At 38.7% G+C, this 24,667-nt stretch overlaps 1 protein-coding gene across 6 annotated transcripts in view; it reads right to left on the bottom strand.

The window, feature by feature from the left end:
* The window catches only part of epha3 (eph receptor A3), a 90,542-nt gene that overhangs the window by 24,990 nt on the left and 40,885 nt on the right, over positions 1 to 24,667 (bottom strand). For all 6 annotated transcript variants that reach the window (XM_026145866.1, XM_026145861.1, XM_026145862.1 and 3 more), the window contains 4 exons: positions 14,665 to 14,820; positions 9,096 to 9,455; positions 5,001 to 5,125; positions 113 to 275 (listed from right to left, as the gene is read on the bottom strand). In XM_026145866.1, coding sequence (XP_026001651.1) covers positions 113 to 275; positions 5,001 to 5,125; positions 9,096 to 9,455; positions 14,665 to 14,820 — 804 coding nt within the window. The remainder of the gene's footprint in view (positions 1 to 112; positions 276 to 5,000; positions 5,126 to 9,095; positions 9,456 to 14,664; positions 14,821 to 24,667) is intronic.

Genomic DNA, 24,667 nt, shown 5'->3' with positions numbered 1-24,667 from the left:
ACATCCTGCCAGAGAGGTTTCATAACCCCACAATTCAAAATAAAAAATTGTATGTAAAAGGCTAATGGACTATCATATAATTTAATTTCATTTTAATCTCTACTGAGCTTACAGTCAGGGCTGGTCTCGAACTGGAAAGTGGGGCTGCTGGCTCCATATCCTGCTGCGGTACGGGCTCTGATTTGAAGTAAGTAGGCAGTGTTGGGCTTCAAACCATTCAGGGTCACATTACAACCTCGAGCACGGAGGATTGTGTAGCTGGTCTCCTGCTCCTCCTGTAGAAAAAAGAGAAAAAAGAAACAGGATGACAGATGAGAAATCAAATCGTTTTGAGGAATTAAATATTTATTTAACATACTGATTTAGTACTATGTAATTTATAGACGCAGTAGTGTAAACTAATAATGAATACAATGTGTGTACATATATATATATATATATATATATAGACATAAAGTTTTCCATAGTATAATCATGTATCTCTCTTTTTGTACTGATGCAAATGCGTAAACATCCCAGACAGTTTGATAGCATTCTTGCAAATCTGATAAATTATGCCCTTTACGTTTTATGACTTCTCTCCTACTGATCTCCACTGATAAAACAACAAGAGGATTTACACACCAGGTCTGTATTCAACACATTGTTTCCAGATGTGGAAGGAAAAGAAAAAAGAGAGAAAAAAAAAAACAAACTGAAAGAAAAGAGAGGGCAGAGAAAAAGTGGGATGGTGGAAAGTAGCACTCTATGAAATTAATTAACACTGAGTACATCTTACAGAGGTACAAAACAAGATCTCATTGTATAATAGAATACACGTGCACACAGTTCTGTATTTTATAGCCTTCAACTGTCCTGAGTAAAATTTGCTAGATTTGTCCATGCCCACAGAGGACTGCAGGCACATTATTGCTGACCCAGTTCTGGTATAAAACAAACTTTGGATTAAGAGGAAAACCGCACAAGGCCACTTGTTAATATTAATGACAACCTATTAGGGATGACTTCAGCGATCCTAAAAATGAGCTACATGTTTTGCAATGTAGCCAATGTTATAAAATTCCTGACACTGTCATATTCTCTTTTTTCAAAGACCCTGGCATGTAAAAATTCAGTCCCCCAAAGAAACTTAATGCTTATTAATGGACTAGATCAGAGTTTTATGGTGCACAAAGCTTTTTAAAACGGGCATGTGTGTGAGGCAGTAACTGATACACCAGACCTGCACTGGAACAACCCTTCATCACAGCTATAAATCTCTTACAGCTTGTCATTGTTCAGGACAGCATGTCATCCCCTGAAAATCATACACAGGTGTGGCACAAGTATCTTTGTGTGTGTGTGTATATATATATATATATATATATATATATATATATATATATATATATATATATATATATATAGATAGATAGATAGATAGATAGATAGATAGATAGATAGATAGATAGATAGATAGATAGATAGATAGATAGATGTGTGTGTGTGTGTGTGTGTGTGTGTGTGTGTGTATGTGTGGGTGTGCATGTGTACTTTCTGTTCTGTGCATGAGCCTCCATGTACTTTTTTGTGTGTTGAACACCAGAACGCTGTAAGGATTTAATATGGTCTCAGTGCTGAATTGTGCTTTGATAACATAAACAAAGCTGCAGTAAATTATAGCTTAAACACACACACACAAGACACAGAGGCAAAAAAACATACAGATCCTAAGATGGGTGATGTACAGCAGAAGTCTTGTGAATTGTTTTAGTAAAAATCCCTTTTGTCTAAGACTAAATAAACAGCCTAAATTAATTTTATCTGGAGTTCTCTCTCGGCTCTCGGCTCTTTAGATTATAGTGATAAAACACGCAAAAATAATTAGCAAAGTGTATTCGCACAAATTCGATTTCCACAAAGTGCACTAGGAACTGTCTTATCGGTCTGCCCTTTAGCTTGTTTAACGGACACGGAGAGCATGGAGCTACCATGGGATTTCCAAAAGATGAAACACCTCTCTTCTTCTGGGAAGCCTTCTAGTTGGAAATTCCCAAGATTATTACAAAACCTCCCCATCCCCAAATATGGGACATAAAATGTGCAGCCCCTGCAATTCAGACATTCTGACCCATCAGTTTTACAAGTGTGCTAGCGAGAGCAAAGTGAGCAAAGCCAGAGGTAGAAAACTGGTTAGCTGTGGTTCATTTAATTATAATGAGTTGGCTTGTTTGTCTGGTATAACCCTTCCCAGGTAGTATTCATTTTAGATTTAAGCTCCTCAATGTATAGTGATTTATTGAGGCCTCTCTTTAATGTTTTTTTTTTTTTTTACTTTTCAGAACAGTTCTATGTTGACACAATATTTGCGATGTTTTTTACAGCTCTGGGTTTTATTTGGTTTGTTTTTGTTAGGTTTTGGCTGCTGCTAACCTCAACTTTTGGGATTAAAAAAAAGTATCTCTCTTTTTATTATTATTCCTGCCATTCTGCAATAAAACACTTTTTTGTATCCAGTGCTTTTTTTCACTTATGTTATATATAAAATTTCACATCTGTTGAATACTGGATATCAAAGGAATATGATTATTTTTAATCAAGCCGCTAACACTATACTTAGTGCCTTAGCTTCACGTGGTTTTATCTTGAAGTAACGTGGTCTATTAAGTTTACACAGATGTCTGGAAAATACACATTTTTATCAGTTAGCAGAAAATACGTTGCAATTTGGTGCATTAGGAAGGCCAATAATCACAGGATTTAGAGCGGTAGCCCACAATATGAGATGAAATGACTTGTGACAAATAACATTTTTGTTTTGCCTCACATTAACATCCCAGTAGAGAACTCCTGTTTTTAAATTTTACCAGTGAAATATGTTATGGTCCAAAATTAAACTATGAAGTGTTTATATAAAACAGTATTTGATTTTATCACCCAACAAAAACAACAAGGCTGTAATTTTATAACTTTCCTTTCTGGTTTCAGTGGCTTAACCCCCCCAAAAAATGTTGGTCCACTGAGGATCCATTACTCTATGCACTATATGCTCGGCATTTTTTGATATGACTGCAGTTTCTACAGTGACAGATGCTAGGCTGGAGTCGCTGGTAAATTTCTACTGGATTACTGAATTCTTCTCACTGCAAATGTCTGTTTTAAACTTGTTTAAATCCAGACAGGAAACCACAGCAAAAAAAAGAAAAAAAAGTCTGGCTGTTGATGTAAACCTGAACATCACTTCCTTGGTAAAAGCTCTCTCTTTTAATCTCTTTAATCTTAGTCTGTTTTTGTGTTCTGTTTCACCATCCTGTTTATGTCTATGTGCAATTATATCTGTGTGTCTGTGCATGTGTCTCTAAAAGCCTCTTTCTGTCTCATAAGTGAGTCATGGTGTGGTCTTGGTGTGGGGAATTCATGTTCCAGTGTTTCTCCTTCTGTGGCCTTTATCCTTGGCATGCTAGTTGCCCTCAGTGTCCCTGTGCCTACAACAAGAAGAGGCCTCTGTCTGGCATTCGTCTTGGGATCTACCATGATTCTCCAAGTTTGCTCTTCTGCGTGGAAGAGCCTTTTGTCAGGGGTTTAAAATCCCTGGGTATGTATGTCTAGTGAGGAGAATCCTATGGGAACTTGCTTTGTGGGTATGCGTGTTTGTGTCTCCAGCACTTCCTGAAAGATAATGCGGTTACCAAGCAAAATACCCAGAAGGCTTTATTACAAAATGCTTTACTTTAGCTCCACCCTCATATTTTTCCTGTCCTTTTTGAACGAGCGTGCATTGGTGATAAGTGAGCATGTGTGTGCAATTGGAAAACCACAGCTGAGAATAAGACCTGCAGTGAGCTCTGACCCAGCATCACTCATTAACTTTTCCTCTCACTGTTTTCCGGCCTTGTTTTAACATCTTAGGTAGGGATGGCTGAGCAGAGACCAGAGTTTAGAGAGGAAACAGCTTCTGTCAGCCTACTAATCAAGAGATTAGGGGCCACTGTTGGCATTCAAGCAAACTGATTTGGGGCACACACACACACATATACACACACAAACACACACAAACACACACACTGAATCTGCCAGAGTGATTAAACTTGCATCCACGGCTAATTTCACCATCAAATGTCAGCCATAGCCCAGCATTGGTGCTGAAAGCCAGTGTAATTCGTTCTGCACTAATTTCCCTCACAGAAGAATGAGGGACCCCACAGATGCATTTACTGTCTGCCATAAAACTTGTCTCCATTAAGGAGTGGACTAGAGAGGAGGGCAGCATGAGAGATGGAAGGATAGATAGAAAGAGAAGAGAAGCAAAAAGAAAGGAAGAATGTAAAAATTGTCACATGAAAAAGAAAACATGGTGGAAAGGGAGGTCTTCTGATGAAGAGATTTCTTTTATTGTAAAAATAAAACATTATGCACAACATAACGACAACTACATTTTCATTTCATTTTAATTTATATTAACTTAAATTGTACCTGAAAACCCAAAACTACAACTCGCATTAGTTCGAATAACATTTACAAAGACTAGAAGGGTTAGAGTTGAGTTAAATTTTATTATTTTCACAGAAATTCAGTCTACTAGGCCAGAGAATAAGTCCAGGATGTGCTTCCAAATGTTAGAGAAAGACTGATGGATATACTACATGGACCTAAAAAGGTGGAAATGTAAGTAAACCTTTTCAGTCTATTCCCCTGGTGAGAAATATTTTCAGGAAATTCAAGTGACCAGTTTTCAGGGTATTTATTTCTCTTTGATGCCTAAATTGGAGACACAGCTGGATTGAAATAATAAAATACTAGAATCTATTCACAAGCGGCTCACGAATTACTATGCCATGTGCGTTTATCTTCTGAATTTAGCATCATTCTTACCAGACGTTTAGAGAATGCTTACAATCTTCCCATCTTAGGTGTACTCCCCCAAATGAGTTAGGGTTAGATATTTTTTCTCTTAGAGAGGCACATTTTATGATGCAAATGCACACAAGGAAAACTTTAACAGTGATATATACTGAACCAACCTTTTCGTAGTATTTGATCTCATAGTCAAGGATGATACCGTTGGGTCTTTCTGGCTCCTGCCAGGACAGGGAGACACTGCTTCGAGTTGTCTTCTCCTTTTTGATCACTGCTACTGGAGAGGGAGCTGGGCAGGAGACATAGACAGTCAGAGAGTGAGTTCCGTTAGTGTAAGGTTCAGTGGAAGTTCAGTCCACAGTGTTGAATCCTGGCAATTGTCTATAGTTCCTGTTAGCCTAATTCAGTTTGCTGCTTGGTGGGGTGGCATTCTAAAGCAAAGGCCCAGGGTTGTGAGTGGAACAAGACCGTGTGAAGTAATGTACAAGAAACTGCACTGGATCAACATATCGGAATTTTCTACTGGTTTTAAATTTATCAAAATGTGTATCGATATTTGTCGTTTTAAGTAAAGATTAGGACCAGTAAGATTTACATGTGTACCAAAAACAAGCAAAAGCACGATCATTTCTGCTATTTCTGATCAGAGTATAGTAGTTTGTCCTCCATCACTTATATTTAAAACACTATAAACAATTTCCTCTCTGCTGTCCTCATCCATTTTGGTTAGTCGCTTTCTCTCTCGCCAATCTTCCTCGCCAATCCTTTGCCCATGCACCGCTTTGCCTCAGGGAGTTCACATGGTCCCAATCTAGTAATTCAGCACATCTCTCCTTCTATCAAGACTCGCACCCCTCTCTCGTTCTGTGTCTCTCTCCTCACTCCCTTTCTCATTTCCCTTTTTTACTGCTCTCTAATTGCCAGGCAGCTCCAGGGCCAGCTCGGCATCTGAGGCATCGACTTTTAATTTTATTAGACCACAGGAAAAAACATGTTTGTCTTTGAAATGTTCAAGCCTTTCTTGATTGTGATTATATGGCTGCAGAATGCGTCTGAGTGTGTGTGTACATTTACTCGTGTGTATTCCGCGGGAAGTTATTTTTTCTCCTGTAATGAATCCAGATGGGGAGAATCTGTTTCTATACCCCCTGCTCCTCCTCTTCTCCTCTCCCTCTGCTTCTGATAGTGGGGTGAGGCTGTGCTTTTTATTGGCTCTGTGGTTTATGGTGGTAATGATTTACTGTGTCTGGGTTGCTTAGAGGCAGATTCAAGTTCCTCTACTCCTCTGTTTCCTTTGCCTTGCTTCCCTTTCTATCTTCCTCGGCATGTCTACTGCTAAGCACTTAATTTGCTGTCACTCTGTTTTTTGTCTGAGGCATAACTGATACAGTATACCAGGCCTGTACTGGTGTTAAAAACTGTCCTTCTTTGTCATTCACTCGTAATTTGAGGGCCATGCTGCAGATGTTGAAACAGTGACCTCTACAACACTGGCACACAGTTAGAAGTAATTATTATTGGAAACTAAATTAAACAAGATGCTATTCAATGGCAAAAATCATTGCCCAAATGAGAGAAAATATACAACTTTGCCTTTACTTTCTCATTGTTTAACAGCTATCATCACCAACCATATTATCATATCACTAGAGATATGCAACTAGATATTACTCTGCATCTGAATCACAGTTACTCTGTTCTTAGCATAGTTATGAAATAAGTGGAGGGCAAAGGAGGCGAGAGGAGGAGAACTGTCTGACAGCACCTTGACAGCACAACCAGGACACACTGCTCCTTCCAGGGAAACACTTAATCCAGCTTTTAACAGCTTTGGCATCTATACGTGTGTGCTGGTGTGTAAGTATGTGTGTTTATTCGAGGGAAAGCATATAGACGGGTGGGGCAAGTGCACTGACATACTTAATCCTTGTAAACTCTGAGGGCTGATGGAGAGTGTGCAGCTGCAGGCTGAGATATTTGTTAAAGAGAGAGGGGATTGTAAGTGTGAATAGCCGGGACAGAGGGTGTAGTACCGAGGTGTGTATGTTGTCCTTCTCGGTGTGTAAATCTGCTTGCATCTATGTGAGCACACTGATAAATGGTAAGTAAAGATGAGTTTCATTTCATCTGATTATCACTTAGACACTAAGATGGCTTTTGATATTCTGTGCACACACAGACCTCTTAGTATTGATAAGCCCTCTTCAAATCTAATATATATTCAGATTGCAGAGATAATCCTACTAACTAACCACACACTTACAATATAATGCTTACTAAAAATGTGCTTATTTTTTATTTTTTTGTCCAAATTTGTATATTTTTAATTTTGCTTTAATCTGAACTTTTGATGCATGTGCACTTAAACATACGAGCACCCAGAAAGACACTTAAAATCTACATTTAACGCTTATCCCTATTTTGTCACTTAAAAGGCACACACACAGCAGACTCTTTATATGGTATGTGATTTATATATATCAAAGCTCCTGCATTTGTATTTGTGTGTCTAGTTTAAAAGTTTCCATAATACAACTGTTTACTCTATGCAGTGCCTCTTTTGAGTCTCCCTCTTGGAACTCTCTGAACCTTAAACTACATGCTGTAGTACATGCATGTTTTCTATCACAAGAAAATCAGCCTGTCACCAAGTCAGCCCAACACGACATTTCACAAAGACTGCTGCAAGTAGCAAGATCTGAATCAGTTATCCAATACAATCCAACCCTCATGGTATTTCCCGTTTAGCGTACCCACAGGTGTGAGGCTGTTTTTACAATTTTGGATCTGTTGTTATAATATTTAACATTTTACATTACTTGATTTTCATTTTTCTCCACACAGCTTTCCTGATTTACAGGCATGTGAATTCCAAGGGGACTACATTACTGATACTGATACTAAGAATAATCAGTACACCCTGTAACCTGTGAGAGAAAGCGTCTCTTTCATTCATAAAGCAGAGGCACCAAGACTCGACATTTGCATGTAACTTTTAAAACAAGCAAAAGACTTGAAGTACTAAAGGTTTCATTGCATTTTGCTTGAAGGCATCTCTACTCTGACTCTGTTTAAATTCATTGCTCTTGCCATCTGCCTATCATCATCGATGTGATGGAGTCTGACCTTGCTGTATGACAGCTTATGAGAGAAATTCGCATCTGTCTGGTCTGTAAAAAAAAAAAAAAAACACCCTTCCAGGTGCTAAATCAACCTTCAAGGTTTAGAAGAAGAGCCATACAGAAAAATAGAGGAACACAGAAAAACTGGGTGTGGGGTTGGTTTGGGACATGACAGGTAGAAGTAAAGGAGGTCGGTAGGGCGGTGGGGGGGATGTAGGGAACCACACTGCTTGAGAAAAAAATGCTGAGCTTCCAAACACAAAGGCAAAATGTGTAGGGGAACACTGAAGGAATGGCAAAAAGAAGAAAATAAGCTGATGAACTAGACTGGGACCTTTGCACATTCCTTGCTAGAGTCATGGATTTCTGAGGTTTGGCACTTTCTGCTGCAGCTAGATTTATTTTACCCTTGGAATTTCACGGCACTGCTTTCCTTTGCCGTCTTTTTCTTGTAAGAACTGGATGTGTGGAGACATATTTGTATAAAAAGATTGATGGGAGTTTTAGGAGCCCATCCTCACGTTAAGAGAGTATGTTAAAAGGAGGAGTTATATTTTGGAAAAGGAGGAGGACATTCGATCCTGGTCGTTAAACAAGAGAATAGCGGCCTGGGATCGCCTTGTAAATGTCCAGGGTTGATGGTTGTAGTACATATGTTTGAGGTATATAAACCATAGGCTAGGGTATTATTTTATGAGAATATTCAGAAGCACAGGGGGAGGAGGAGGAGAAGCTTGTGTATGTTATCAACATGGTAGCTTTTTTTTTTATTTACACACAGTACTTGTTATTACACATATAATACACTTGTATTAAATGCACTTTTCTTCATGCATGAATCAGCCACTCCATAGTTCCCAGTCCTCAGACCAGCTAAAAATAGAGATAAGCAAAATCTTGCAACCTGCATGAGATGACCAACCTGCTTAACCTAAGATCTGCCAGAGGCTATTTTTTCTTTGTTGTTGGAGAATGGGCCTATGTTTTTTACATCAGTGATCTATCTTTTTTATTGATTATACGCAGACAACTTTCAATCAATATCCAAAATGGTTCAAAAGTATTGCTGTTATTGTGTATAGTCAATCGTCTCAGCTCATATCTTTAGCTAGCCACCCATACATCATGACATCTCACCCGCTTGGTTGGTGGTGATGGTGACGGCAGCGTACTGTCTCATCTTTGGTGCCAGCGATGACACACCGTTCTGTGCTTCAATCTCAAATGTGTAGTTAGTGTGGGCTAACAAGTCGCCAACCGTCACTGTGGTGTTGTGCAGTCCCATGGCTCTTGGCAGGAAGCGAACATTGCTCCGGCAAGGTTCACAGCGCTGGGTCCCACTGCTGCTGCCATTAGCAGCAACAGCACGGCAACGTTTGCAAAGGACAGTGAAGGTGATATCCCTGCGCCCTCCGGTGTCCTCAGGCCAGCTCCATTCCAGGATAACAGAAGTCTCATTGATGGAAGAGATTACGTTCCGGGGAGCTGAAGGAGGTCCTGGTAGACAGAAGGAGATGAGGTGAGATCGAGAGGCAGGTCACTGGATTTACAGAAGGACAGAACGCTTAGTAGTATAAAAAACACACAAAAACTGATTAGTATAGTATAAAAAGGCAGATTGAAAGGAAAGAACACAAAGAAAGGAAAATGCAGCAGCATAACAGACGAAAAGCAATATTAACATCAGTCAGTAGACTGGCATTAAACTGAATTACATTTAACAGCAAAGTCATATGCTAAGTGTAGTACACAGAACATGTAACATGAACTTTAACTCTAACTATATGGTCATTTTACTTCTTTGCTGTTATGTCTTTCTCTTTGAGAATTGGAGCAGGGTTGTGAAAAATCACCCATTTATAGCTGGATTTGGTGTTTATTCTTCCTTAAATTTCCCAAAGTTTTTCCTTTTTCTTTCATAAGGAAGACAATTCACAAAAAGGCAAAAAAAAAAAAAAAAAAAAAAAAAAAAAATATATATATATATATATATATATATATATATATATATATATATATATTTCACAATGCATTATTTGCCTACTTGGACATCTTCATGGAAGAAAATTCTTACTATGAGTGCTATACAGTGAATGAGTTGTCGTAATACTAGGGTTATGTTAATGTAAATAGGTGAATCTACTACAGTATGTATGTGTTTACATCTCACTTTCAAATTCCGTAAGAAATAAGAGGAGCATGGCACAGTCGGAGCAAGTGAGTCTGACTCACTCAGACTAACATAAAATCTGTCTTATTACAAACAGATTTCCAGATACTCATATGAAAAACTATGACTAATTACATGGGGGACATAGCAAAACTGCCAAATAGCTCAGTGGGGGAAACTGAGAAGGCAGAGGAAGGAAAAAAAAGATTCAAATGGGCTTACTGGATTGTGTCTTGAGATAAAACGCTTTGTTTAGTTTGTTTTGCTGAATTTACTTCACTCCCAAACTATGCGTAGTGGCTGTCTCAGTTATCTGCATCGCAGATATTTATGTGCTTGAGCCAGAGAAATCAAAAGAAAAATACACACACGATTTGGCTGCAAAGAAGTTCTGATAACTGCAAGTCTCATGAATCTAACTTTGAAAGACATGTGAAATTACATGTCAAGTTACATGATTCAAACTTTTTAACTCTAAATACAGTTGCACACAAGAAGTTTCTAAAAGTCAGTCATTTAAATATCTAAGTGGTAAAAAAAAAGGTCTGAAACATCAGTAAAAAAAAGGACAACTAACATAACATCCACTGACCACATCAGAGTTTTGAGTCTGCATTTCAGCTTAGCTTTACCCATATGTGCATACATGTATATGCACTGCACTGCTTGTATGCACATGCATACAGGGAAGCTAAAGTAAAAGTCAAAATGATTGAACACATCTTGACTGGCATGTGAAACCAAACACAATGTGTTAAAGCTAAAGGTGCAAAACTACTGTGGAAGAAGTTTCAGTCACTTATATTTTCTTTAACTTTAACAGTTTGGATTCGTCATTGAAAATTAAATTCCTCCAAGAAGTCAGTTAACTCATTTTACTTTCAGCAATGTACATTTTTGCTGTGTACTGCATGTACTGCAACTTAGAACTTCAAACTCAGAATTAACACCCATGAAAATACTCAATACTCAAATACTCAGATCAATACTCAGAGTTATCCACAAATACAGTAACAGTGGTGCCTCTGCTTTTGAACACAAATTAGTTTGTTATCCTACTAAACTAACACTGTTTATTAATGTTACAGATGCGCTGGGCTGCGCCATTAACATTATTGTTTTATTATATATATAGTAGCTAGCCAGTAAACGCCTTAGTTAAATGACAAACGTTATCATGTGCTATTTAATGCTTCCGTGATGTATAAACGGGAGCATCAGTGACCTCTCCAAATCCCTCAGTGTTGTTCATTGTTCTGAAGGTCAGCTACCTTACCTGCTAGCAAGGAGAGGGGCTGCGTACCTGCCTGTCTGCAACTGTGCTGTGTGATAGGGTTGTGCTGATGAGCGACGATGTCGTGGATCAACAATGATCGAAGTAAGCGCAATAGCTCATAACTCAAGGTGAATTTTATTTCATTTACCAATTGGTGCATGAAATCAATATCATTATTATAAGGTTCATAATAAACTTCAAATAGCACCTTCACATATAAGCAATATTTGTAAGAAAGACATGTCTGGGCATGCAGCGGCGTGCAAACACAAGTTTACACCCAGAATTCTGTTTGCTTTGAAGTTAATGCGCGTGGAGCAGCTACACTAATCCATCATCAGCATCAAGTGAGAGAAAACAGAAGAAGATACTTTTGACTGCTGGATGGATTTTTAAAACCCCATTATGTGACTTTCATTTGCAGATGCTGGCTTATCTTGTTAACTTTTTTTTTCTCCACAGTGTGTATGCAGCGCATGGTGAAGACCGAAGGGAAGACAGATGAAATATTTAACGCCTAAACAAACAAACAAAAAAAAGAACTGTAGGACAGCTATACTATAGGTCTAATTTTAAAAAGTAACAAGCCAGAAAATGTGATGAATTAATACAGTTTTAGCTGTTCAGCTGCTATCTGTCTAATTATGGTCAGCTCTGACCTCTGCGCCTTTTACATGTGGGCCACACTTTGTGTGTCATGAACGGTGCTACCATAATTGTGCAGTTTAACTTCCTCTGCTGCCCTGCAGCAATGCTATCGGTCATCGGCAATGGCACGGTCATGATCATGTGCAAAGCGCCTAACCCTAATGTGTGAAGTGGTCAGCTAAAGCAGGAAAAAGTGGCCCTAATCTCTAATTATTAGTCGGTCAACATTACAATACGGTTGTGGAAAAGTCAAGTCAAGATGAACAGCAACATACTATAATTTTTTAACGTCATATGTAACTGGTACTGTGCGACATGTGTTACATTTTAATAATAGCAATAATGCAATGATTCATACAGGGAGCGCAGAATTATTAGGCAAATGAGTATTTTGTCCACATCATCCTCTTCATGCATGTTGTCTTACTCCAAGCTGTATAGGCTCGAAAGCCTACTACCAATTAAGCATATTAGGTGATGTGCATCTCTGTAATGAGAAGGGGTGTGGTCTAATGACATCAACACCCTATATCAGGTGTGCATAATTATTAGGCAACGTCCTTTCCTTTGGCAAAATGGGTCAAAAGAAGGACTTGACAGGCTCAGAAAAGTCAAAAATAGTGAGATATCTTGCAGAGGGATGCAGCAGTCTCAAAATTGCAAAGCTTCTGAAGCGTGATCATCGAACAATCAAGCGTTTCATTCAAAATAGTCAACAGGGTCGCAAGAAGCGTGTGGAAAAACCAAACTGCCCATGAACTGAGAAAAGTCAAGCGTGAAGCGGCCAAGATGCCACTTGCCACCAGTTTGGCCATATTTCAGAGCTGCAACATCACTGGAGTGCCCAAAAGCACAAGGTGTGCAATACTCAGAGACATGGCCAAGGTAAGAAAGGCTGAAAGACGACCACCACTGAACAAGACACACAAGCTGAAACATCAAGACTGGGCCAAGAAATATCTCAAGACTGATTTTTCTAAGGTTTTATGGACTGATGAAATGAGAGTGAGTCTTGGGCCAGATGGATGGGCCCGTGGCTGGATTGGTAAAGGGCAGAGAGCTCCAGTCCGACTCAGACGCCAGCAAGGTGGAGGTGGAGTACTGGTTTGGGCTGGTATCATCAAAGATGAGCTTGTGGGGCCTTGGTAAGGTAAAAATTTCACTGGCAGCACGGTGGCACGGTGGTTAGCACAGTTGCCGCACAGCAAGAAGGTCCTGAGTTCAATTCCACCATCAGTTTCTTTCTGTGTGGAGTTTGCATGTTCTCCCCGTGTTTGCGTGGGTTCTCTCCGGGTACTCCGGCTTCCTCCCACCGTCCAAAGACATGCAACTTGTGGGGATAGGTTAATTGGATAATCCAAATTGCCACTAGGTGTGAATGTGAGTGTGAATGGTTGTCTGTCCCTATGTGTTAGCCCTGCGACAGACTGGCGACCTGTCCAGGGTGTACCCTGCCTCTCGCCCTATGACAGCTGGGATAGGCTCCAGCGCCCCCTGCAACCCTGAAAAGGATAAGCGGAAGCGAATGGATGGATGGATGGTAAAAATTAAATAATTGAAATGGGTATATATTTGTTTTTTGTTAAGTTGCCTAATAATTATGCACAGTAATAGTCACCTGCACACACAGATATCCCCCTAAAATAGCTAAAACTAAAAACAAACTAAAAACTACTTCCACAAACATTCAGCTTTGATATTAATGAGTTTTTTGGGTTCATTGAGAACATGGTTGTTGTTCAATAATAAAATTATTCCTCAAAAATACAACTTGCCTAATAATTCTGCACTCCCTGTACTGAATGAAGAACAAAATAGAAACATTTTCTCCTTTTCTTCAACCTTCCCTCTGACCTTTGAAATTTTCTTGCCAACAAATTTCCAAAGTCAGCTTGAAACAACCTTTATCACACCGCTAACAGTAAAAGACCTCTCCTGAGATAATCACGATTATTATCTCCTAACAACTTATCTATTCATTTTCAGCTCTAGCGTTGCTCAGTTTGTCCCAATGAGATGAAATTTGCGTAGTTGACAAGATGATGTTGAGATAATCACAACAGGGACCTGCTGTGATTGTCGTTATAATTAGCATTCTGTCTGCGGCTGCGGGCGTTATATTTTCCACCATTCCCCACACAGTTTTTTTTTTCTTCCTAGCCCCGTTAGTAACGGATGTATCAATAATCTGACATCAGGGAATGCAGTGATTTATTGGTTTAGAGAGAATGCATTTTTGAATACTTGCAGGAGTCGTCTGCATCTGCAATCCATTTGCATGAGATGGAGGCAAACAGATTCACACAGGAAGTGCAAAAGGTGGTAGAAAATGTGACCTTTTAAAAAAATGAGGGATTTTTATCTTCCTGTGTCCACTTATTCACTGTTTTCCCAGTGTGTTATCTCTGGAATTCCAATGTTGTGCTGAAGGTGTTTATTTTCATGGGCAAACATGGACGACTGCAAAACAATAAGTTGTTTAAAATGTCTGGAAACCTTTATATTAGTGACACAAAATACAAACTGCAACATATGAGACTCACTGACTCACCATGTGATAGCTCACCAGGAAATGTTAGTGCTATTTACACTGGGGGAAAATGCACACTTACGAGTACAGGCCATAGAAGCAGGATCTCCCTCAGCACGGAAGTAGTTTTTCTCACAGCCACAGTGAAGAGACCCCTCATGGTGAGAGAAACTATGAGGTGGACACTTTGAGCACTCCATATTCCCGAGAGTAGATTTGTAGAAGCCTGCCCTGCACGCTGAAAACAAAAACAACACAGACAGATACATGAGCATCGCGCTGAACCAGCACATCGGCAGCTGTGTAATAGCTGCATTCTTCTTCAGAGCACCTTCAACAATTGCAAGTCAAAAAATGAAAGATTGGACATGTTTAATGCACTCTCTTTGTCTCTCACACACACACAAACACACAGACACACTGACACCAACAAAGTGCTGGAAGGAGACAGAATGTATATCTCCTGTTAATGTAACAGGAATCCGTTGGCTGCTAGTAAAAACAATAATTCTCTGAAATGTATTTGCATCTATTTCCTCCTCCCTTCAACTCTCAGAGGGCACAGCATGAATAATGCAGATTGTCCCCTCAGATAAAAGGGATGTTCTCTTTAAATATCTGTGGTATTAAATGTGCACTCAGCAGCTCTTTTAACTCCTACTCACCACTAATCTGTTGCAATCTGTGCAAGTAGGGTGACACTCTACCTGTGTAAAGTATATTGCATGTGAAAGTAGACTGTATGTGTGTCTGTTTTTCTGTGTAGGATGGAAGATCAAGGGGGGAAGATTAAAAAAAAGACTTTCCCTTGTGTTTTTTCTGTTCTTCTTCCTTTCTCTACATATTTAGTTCCACTCTACTTTATTCAGTGCTCCCCTTTTCTCCCACCACCAAAGGTTGAAACCTCTGTCAACTTATCCAGAGTTATAGTGAGATAAAAAGCATTTAGGCATACAAACTGTCTCTTTCCATGATGGTCAACTGCATTTAGAGTTCACCATCAACAGTACTGTATTTCCAAGCATGAGCGGTATCTCCACTGCCGAACCACAGTAACTGGAAATTCAAGCTCCTATAACCATTCCTCCAGTTCCTGCCACAAAAATGGCAGAAATTTTATATCTTAGAATTGGAATACTGTATGAATGTCCTATCCATCTATCCATTTTCTTAAACATATCCAAGTCAAAGTCAAAGTGATTATAAAATCAATTCAGCTAAGTGTGCATAAGCTGTCTAGATGGGATGTGCTAATATGATGTTAATATAGTACGATTTTTACTTATGGCAGCTCATAGGTGTGTCTTTATGGCATGCTTTTATGGATGGATCTCTTAGGCATGTGTTTCACCAGCTCTTTGAAGACAGATATTTATCATCTGTTTAGCGTAGTACTGCTTTTAATTCTTCATCTCTTACAGCTTATAAATTAAAAGTAAAAAAACAAGGTCTCAGAGGACAATATCAGTTTGCAAGTCTTCTTTGTTTGGAAGGAAAAAAAGAGCATAATGTATTCCAAGACTGAGTCCATGTGCAGAAAGATCGAGGCAAGGAAGTAATCAGGTTTAAATGTTTATTTTGTGCATTTTTCACTTTTTATGAAAAAGTTTAAACCAACAGCTACTGTGTTTGTCTTTTTATGGCCATTAAGGTGTATTTGATGACCTTTTTATTTTCTGCTGGATTTATAACCAATTGCAGTTGTAATATATGCTCCTTGTAAACCCAGTGTTGTGCACATACTCAGACAAGCTTGCGCTCTGTCTCTCTCTCTCTCTCTCTCGCTCTCTCTCACTCACACACACACACACACACACACACACACACACACACACACACACACACACACACACACACACACACACACACACACACACACACACACACACAAGCGATTAAAGAAATAGCTAGCAGCAATAGCAGCCAGCCAGCAGAATGTGTGGGCTCAGCAGAACAGATCTGACAGATCCCAGTGGTGGACAACACACTTCTGCAAAAGCCAAGACTGCTGATCCTACTGCCATATCCATCACTGACACTGCCACACCAAGGTCCCTGTGCTGCACTAAATACTACCTCTCCTCCACAATGTGGTAGTCTGTAAGAGAGGGTACATGCATGCTTGTGTGAGAGAGTAATATAATGTGAAGCTGATTCAAACACCCCCAGTATGATCCTACTGATGGAAGAGCAACCCCAACACTTGCTGACACACAGAAAACAGACCACCCTGATTGGAGGACACGCCAGGAAATTACACCTGACAGCCAATCGTATAACAGAAGCAGAGGAAATTGCTGGGTTAACAGAATTGTGGAATATAAAAGAGAATTATAGATAATAGGCAAGAGTTAAAATGAATTAGTCTCATACTAGCGGGAGAGACTGATTAGTCTAGCCATGAGCAGACTTTGATAGAGTATGTATGCCACTAACAATTCACCACTGGATAACACCAAACAAAGATGCATTTACCATATATACTGGCCAGCTAAGTCACTGGGCTCAAGTCCAAGTAGATCTGTTTTCTTTTAGGTACCGTATTATACCAACTTCACTCAAGGGTAGAAACAAATCACTTATGCAGACACATGCATATTTATAGGAGAAGCTATTTTTCACATGTGGCAGATTTTTTTCCAAGTCATTTATATCATAGCTTAGAGTTTTGCATGGATATTGCCAGAGAATGTAAATCAAGTTGTTTTTTCCCCTGCATACATGTTAGAAATAGAAAAAAAAAAGGCATGTATATATATACATGTTTTTGTTTTTGTTTTTTAGCAAAGCTTGCTCGCACAATAAGGCATTGCAAATTAGCTTGGACTATTTCCAGCTATAGATTAATACACATCTTAAGTACTTGAGCTCATTTATAAATTTCATAAATTTGTGGAACTAAAATTAAATTACTGAGTAGCTTTATTAACCTCTGCACCTACTAAATGAACTTCACATCTTCCATCCATTTATCCATTTTCTTAACTGCTACAGTGTCATTATCCTATTCATCACAGGGCCAGAGGCGGGGCATAGCGTGTAAAGGTGGCCAGTCCATTGCAGGGCATACTAAATGACTCTGGCGAGTCAACACTGAAGACTTTTCAACACATCTATGAAACTTATTGGATACCGAGAGGATCTTAGAGAACAAAATCTCTACTTACAGTATGTAAGTAGTTAATTATCTTTTATTTATTCGCAGTCAATAGCGTGCAAAGGCTCTGTCACTATTCCTACAAGTACTCATTTCTTTAACCATATAAACAGCCGTTCAACTGATGGTCTTAAATACTCACGCACACATAAAGGTATAACATGATGTCTTTTTACTTTCTACATATCAGCAGATGGAACAATCCTTTTACACACTTTGAAACAGCAGTTATACACGCACAGAAGTACACACGTGTACACATACACAGCTGCAGAAGCCACATGACATGGTGGTTGAAAAATAACTGGGAATGCATTCTGCTCAATCAATACTCCTCTTCTTGTTTCAGCTGGTCCCTTTAGGGGTCGCCACAGCGGATCATCTGCCTCCATCTCACCCTATCCCTAGCATCCTCCTGTGTAATACAAACCCTCTGCATGTCCTCCTTCACTAAATCCATGAATCTTCTCTGTGGTCTTCCTCTTTTTGTCCTGCCTAGATCTTCAGCATCCTTTGTCGAATATATCATCTCAGCCTTTCCTGTCTAACTCTGTCTCAAAATGCTTAACCTGAGCTGTGCCTCTGACATGTTCATTTCTAATTTTTTCCATCCCGGTCTCTTCCAATGAAAACCTTAACATCTTTAACTCAGCTACCCTACAATTTAGCCTCCTGTCTTTTTGTTAAAGCCATCATTTCCAAACCGTACATCACAGCAGATCTAACTATTATCTTGTAAACCTTCCCTTTCACTCTTGCAGCTGTTCTTCTGACACAAACTTCCTCTGACACTCACCTCCAGCTATTCCACTCTCTTCTTCACCTTTCTTGTGTATTGTATCTTCTGTACATTTAATACCTCTACTTCTTGGATCTTCACTGTTACACCACTCTTCATCTCATTCAAACACATGCTTTCTGCATTACTTCTACTGACTTTCATTCCAGAGCATACCTCCACCTGTTCAGGTTCTCTTTCACCTGCGCTTCACACTCACTACAGGTCATAGTGTTGTCTGAGAACATCACAGTCCATGGAGTCTCCTGCCTGACCTCATTTATCAACATATCCATGACCACTGCAAACAAGAAGGGGCTTCCTTTCCAATAATTAGCATAAGTGCTAGATCATTGGTTTCATTTTGTTGTATTTATCCACAAGGCCGGTCCGTGAAAACATTGCCGGACATAAACTGGTCCGTGAAAAAAGGTTGGGGACTGCTGTACTAGATGGTCTAGCCATCATCCATCCATCCATCCACTTCCGCTACACCCCAGACAAGTCACCAGTCTGTCATAGGGCTAACACATAGACACAGACAACCATTCACACTCACATTCACTTCCACAGTCACACCTATGGGCAATTAAGAATTTCCATTTAACCTATTCCCACTAACTACATGTCTTTGGATTGTGGATCTAGTTCCTTGATTTTTTTTTACTAGTAGTGACCATTACCAGTAGTGATCATTATTATAATTTGGTGTCCAGTCCAGTACTTCAACAATTCTACATGCTTTGACTGCTGTTTAGGATGGAAGGTCTCATTTCGTACAAGACTTCCGTTCAATGTCTTTATCATCTTCCATTAAAGGAACTCAAGGGGAAGAAAAATCCTGTTACGCTGATGCTGTTTCCCTTTTTTTTAAGTAGAAAATCTGTGATATACAGCTTTCAAGTGGCACCTGCAGTCTGTGTGTGAAAGGTCGCCAAAACTCAGCTACAAGGTAAAGAACTGGGAAAATCCAAATCACTACACTATTAAAAGATATTAAGCTCATTTTATTAAACTACCTTGTGATAATTTTATCAAAATGTGATGACATTCAGAATGTTACTTGTCACATGATCAGTGTCTTAACCCCTGAAGATAACTTGCAAATTGATACAATTTACAACAATCAATTTACAGTGGGAAAGTGGGAAAGTGCTCTGCCCTTGACTCCCTATCATTGCATCATGCTTCAGTCTTGATCCCAGCATAGTGCTTTCTCCCATTCACACACTTCAAGGTTAAGTCAAGCTGCAAACAGAGCCAAACCAAAACGCAGGCCCAACAATTGATTTCCTGTTTCCAAACCACCTCTCTTTTTCACTCCAATAAGATTGCAATGACTTTCACTCTTTCTCTCCTCCTCTTCCATTTCCCTCCATGTCCGCTTCCCTTCATCTTGCACTCCCTCCTTGAGTTCTTTTCTGCGGTTTTTCCCTCTCATTCTTTTGCTCCAACTTTCTTTCCTTAATTGGAATAGCTCTCTTTGAAATGGAAAAGTTATTTACTTTGACAGCTTAGGCATTTGGCTGGCGGTCTTATCCGGAGCCACTTGTAATGTTACTGGAGACATGGCAACAGTAAACATCTTGCCCCCTGCCATGAAATCCTGCTTCAGGCAGAACCAGTAACAAGTTACAGAAATCTCAGAAAGGTCAAAGTCTTTTATGAAAGGGTGGCATATTTTGGTGGGATTTTTTTGTCTTCCTAATAATGGGGTTGATGTAGAAACATGTTAAGCAAACTGTTGACTAACGCATAAAAATACACATGTTTTTTTTTTTAATATTCAAAGTGCAGTTTTGCTGTTATTTTATGATCTCCCATCTTAAGTTTTTTCAATGCACTTCAGTTTGGCATGAAATGTTAGATATAAGCGGCTATAATACACTAATATTGCCATTTTTATTACCTTAAAAAAACCTGCAAAATATACCCTAGAAAGTCTTATTGATGTAAGAAAAACTAATTTATGAATATATAACTCAGTATTCTGATATACAGAGTAACATGGATATCCAGTGCGCTGAATTGCAAACAATTTGCTGAAGTTAATATGTCTGTAACCCAATAAACCAAATTAATTTTGTCAGAAATATAAATGAAAACAATCATCAGAATTGATAGGCTGTGTCTCAAGGCAAATCACTACACATTTTTATCTCCTTATGTTCAATTATCATGTCATTTACCCTGCTAATCACTACAGGGACATGTGAGAATATATTCAGATGTCAGTAGTCAGTATTGTCGACCAATGCAGAAGTTATTCTCTGCATTTTCAAGCCTCCAGAAGGTCAGGAGCAAGAATTCATTTTAACAGTGCCTCCAATTCAGGTTTGTTTTTTGTTTTTTTGTAAATGGGATGAAAGCTACTGAAGCCAATTGAATAACAAGAAGGGTTTTTATTAGACTCTAAACTTTCAGGGTCATATTTTTTGATCCTTTTACTGTTTTTGTTTGGGTCACTTGTTTGCACATAGCTTGCAAGAAGAAGAGGGGATGTAGAAGTGACAACAAGTTTATTACAGTTTCTTATTTTTTCTTTCTTTTTTTTTGCTAGATTTAAACTATAAATATATTTTTTTTTGTTTGCTACTTTTTAATACCAGTAAATAAACCAATCTGTATCGAAAAACTTTGGTATTGCTGTATTTAATTAAGACTAAGTTCAAATTCCTCACTAATATTAATTAATGAGCTAGCTCTGTCAAGAGCACCTATACATGCTACATCAGTTTCAGACCATGCTATTTAGTTTTGCCACCACAATCTCATAAGTAGCACTTTTAGGAGCAATAGGAATGAAGCAGTTGGCATTGCAAGGTGAGCAGCGGAGGGCCAGATTGGAGTATAGATACTAACTGCAGGCTAATGACTTGGGAAAACCCTGCTATTCAAGTCTTTTTATCTGCACTCACTCAAAGAGGTGCTTTTGCTGCACAGAGGGACCGCTTGTGTGTTTGTGAGCATGATTTCAGACTCCGAATACCAATCATTAAACCTCCCAGTTCCTTTAATGTTTGTTTAAAAGTTAGGATGAGTATGTGTTATTGTGCCTGAGAGTGTGCTTTGTACATGTGTGTTAGATTTCACACGCAAACTGGCATAGTAAAGCTTAATTAAGTGATGCGGTCCAACAATGATTTGCATAATAAAGCAGCCTGATGAGAGGGTAAGTGGAGGACCAAAGGAAATAGAGGAGGATGAAAGGAGGAAGAGGAGGAGGAGGATAGGATGAGTTGAAGAAAGGATGAAGAGGAGGAGGACAGTTTATACTACTGATACTTTGATACACAAGCAAAAAAAACATATATTTTTGAAGTTAGATACTCAAAGGCACATCATCATAGTAACAAACCAAATACTATATGTGTTTGTTTTAAATATATATAAAAGCAAATTATATGATACAGGGTTTATGTGAAGTAACGGATCATTCTTTGTGTTTTCTAAAAGCAGATTCACCAGATGTAGCCTTTGAAATTAAACTTCATTAATTCCAGCAAATTAAAATCATGTTAATTAGTGTAATGTAATCATAAAACAAGCAGTGTGCTAACTGCACTATATTAGATTTTAATTGGAGCAAGTATCGGCCTTCATATATCAGTCTAATCTTCTTGATTTAATAAAAAGAGGAAACTCAAGCTCCCCCCCCCCCTCCCTTTCATATTCACAAAAGCTTCAGTTTGAGAGAAAATGATCAAAATCAACAGAACAGATGCCAATTAGAATATATTGTTTACTGAGATGCTACACGGTGAAATCAGCGTAGCATTTTTAAATCAGAAAAGCACTGAGATGAAAACACGACATGTTTTGAATCTCATATTTATAGTAAATTTCACATTTTTGTTGTTTGTATCTGCGCAAATTACATAGGTCAAAAAAATCTCCCCATCATCAGGAATTTAAAATGTCTTGCTAATTTATTTTTTCCATTTTATTATTAGCAAATACAATGAAAGCTACTCTAAGTCACATTACTCCACATTGCATTTGATTTGACAAGGGCACTTTTATTAAAATAGCATGTGTGCGTATGTATGTGTGCAAAGCTGCTGTGAAGGACAATAAACTGGGACAAAACAGGGCAAGGACTCTACTAACCCCACACATGCAGAGGCATGGATCAACTCCCTGCTGTATCCATCAAGGATGCAATAACTGTTTCCTACACAGTCCACACTCCAGAGATTAGCCAGGTCAGTAAGAAAATCCAGGGCAACCGGCACACCAGCCGGAACAAACTTCAGAAACATACACACACGTACCCCCACACACCCACACCCCTACACACCCACCCACCCACACAGTGAGGTTATGTTAATTTCAATAATAAAGGGGTGATGTGACTGTAAGGAGGCAGAAGTTTAACCTTGCACTTGATGGAGTGATAGTGGAGAAAGTATATACCACCTTTTTTTTTTCGTTGCTATATACTTTGGTTTTTCTACCAAGAAAAATTTTTCCGATGTCTCTATTCTGCAACTGGCTCAGGATTTTAATTTGTACCTGCCACACATACTACGAGGCATAAAAGTGTGAGAGACATAGACTCTGGGGACTAAATTTTCCATCTCTAGCATTAAAGGAAGGAAATGCTTGTTATATATCAATAAACAATGAATTATGGTTAACCTCATTCCAAAGACACAAATGATTTCACCTTCCCTAATTACTGAAAATGAGTGGACAGATATCAGTTGAACAACTTAGGGTAACAATGTTATTAGCAAATTACTCCCCCCCTTTTTTTTTTTACCTCTTTGTACTCATTTTATGAGCATTTACCAAACAATATAGGCATTTTACTTTATAGTTAATGCTTGTTTCTAGAAAACCTTTTCAAAATATTTCTGAGTGGTTGACTTTTGCTAAAGTGCTGAGCGTCCCCCCAAAACCTGGATTCAATTCTTGTTTAAACGTTTATGATACAGGTTATAGTCAGTGCACCATTTATTTAACTGCATGCTACATCACTGAGTTTGCTCGCTGCAAATAATAAAAAGTGTGTACTTACTAAGTGTGTACATTTAACAGATGGATTCTAGGTCTTATATTAATGATCCCATGAAGAAATTTCTACACTTTACATAAGCCCTTTTTTTTCATTGTCCTGATGTCTGCGGAAATGTTGCTTGTCAATAAAAAGTGAGTAACTCATTTCTAGATATCATACTCTTTATCATCATATTAACTTTTCTGCCTTTATCCACTACACAAGAAAAAAAAACAGTCCTTGTTTTTAAATTCAACACATGTGGGGTGTTTATCTGTTTGTATGCAGTCACTGTGTTTGAAGAAGACATTGGCCTCTTATTGCCCTCGCACTTGCCCAAATGCAAGTGCACACACATACATAGACATTCCACTTTTACAGTCCCTGGCAACACAGCAGTCAACCCAATCAGCATTTAAACCCATTTGTCTCCCCTCATGCTTTACAGGGCTATTGTGCTTCTGTTAACACTAGCGATAACCAGTCATGTACACATGTCGTCATCTTGTTGATTTAGCTGGCCAGGCTATAGTACCCTAAACCCATTTATGGCAGTAGTAACAAATGGCAACTGCATTACTATTTGCAAGCTTGTTTATGAGAAACTGATCTGTAGTTGACAGATTCCCATCTCTTGCTTTATTTTCTAGTTTATTTTTCCAGAAAGTTTTTTTTTTTTATTATCGCTATTGAAAAAAACTTCATAATAACAGTACTGAGCATAAGCAATCCATTATTCGAGATGATGAAACTCACAACATCCTCTCTTTAAGTGCATGTCAAGCATTCTGTGTCGCTGTTATTCTCTGAAGAAATACTTCAAAGCCAAACATATTTATCATTTGAAATCATTTACTGTAAGAGCGAATACGAGAAACGGAAACTGTTTTTAATGAACGATATTTTTTTTGTATGTTTTATGCGTATTGGGGGTTCTTAACAGGAAAGAAAAATATTTTTTAAGATGCAGACAGATAAAGAGTATAACAAAGAATGGATAATGGGAAAACTGAAAAACATACTCAAGTTGTAGTGCAGTTTTCAATAAAATGAGGAAATGTGCTCATATTTGCATGTCTGCTTGGGTGTGTGTGTGTGTGTATGCGTGTGTGTGTTTGTGTGTGTGTGTGTGTGTGTGTGTGTGTGTG

The sequence above is a fragment of the Astatotilapia calliptera genome, chromosome 16, assembly GCF_900246225.1.
Source record: "Astatotilapia calliptera chromosome 16, fAstCal1.2, whole genome shotgun sequence".
NCBI lineage: Eukaryota > Metazoa > Chordata > Actinopteri > Cichliformes > Cichlidae > Astatotilapia > Astatotilapia calliptera.
This window is presented reverse-complemented; position numbering and strand designations above follow the sequence as displayed.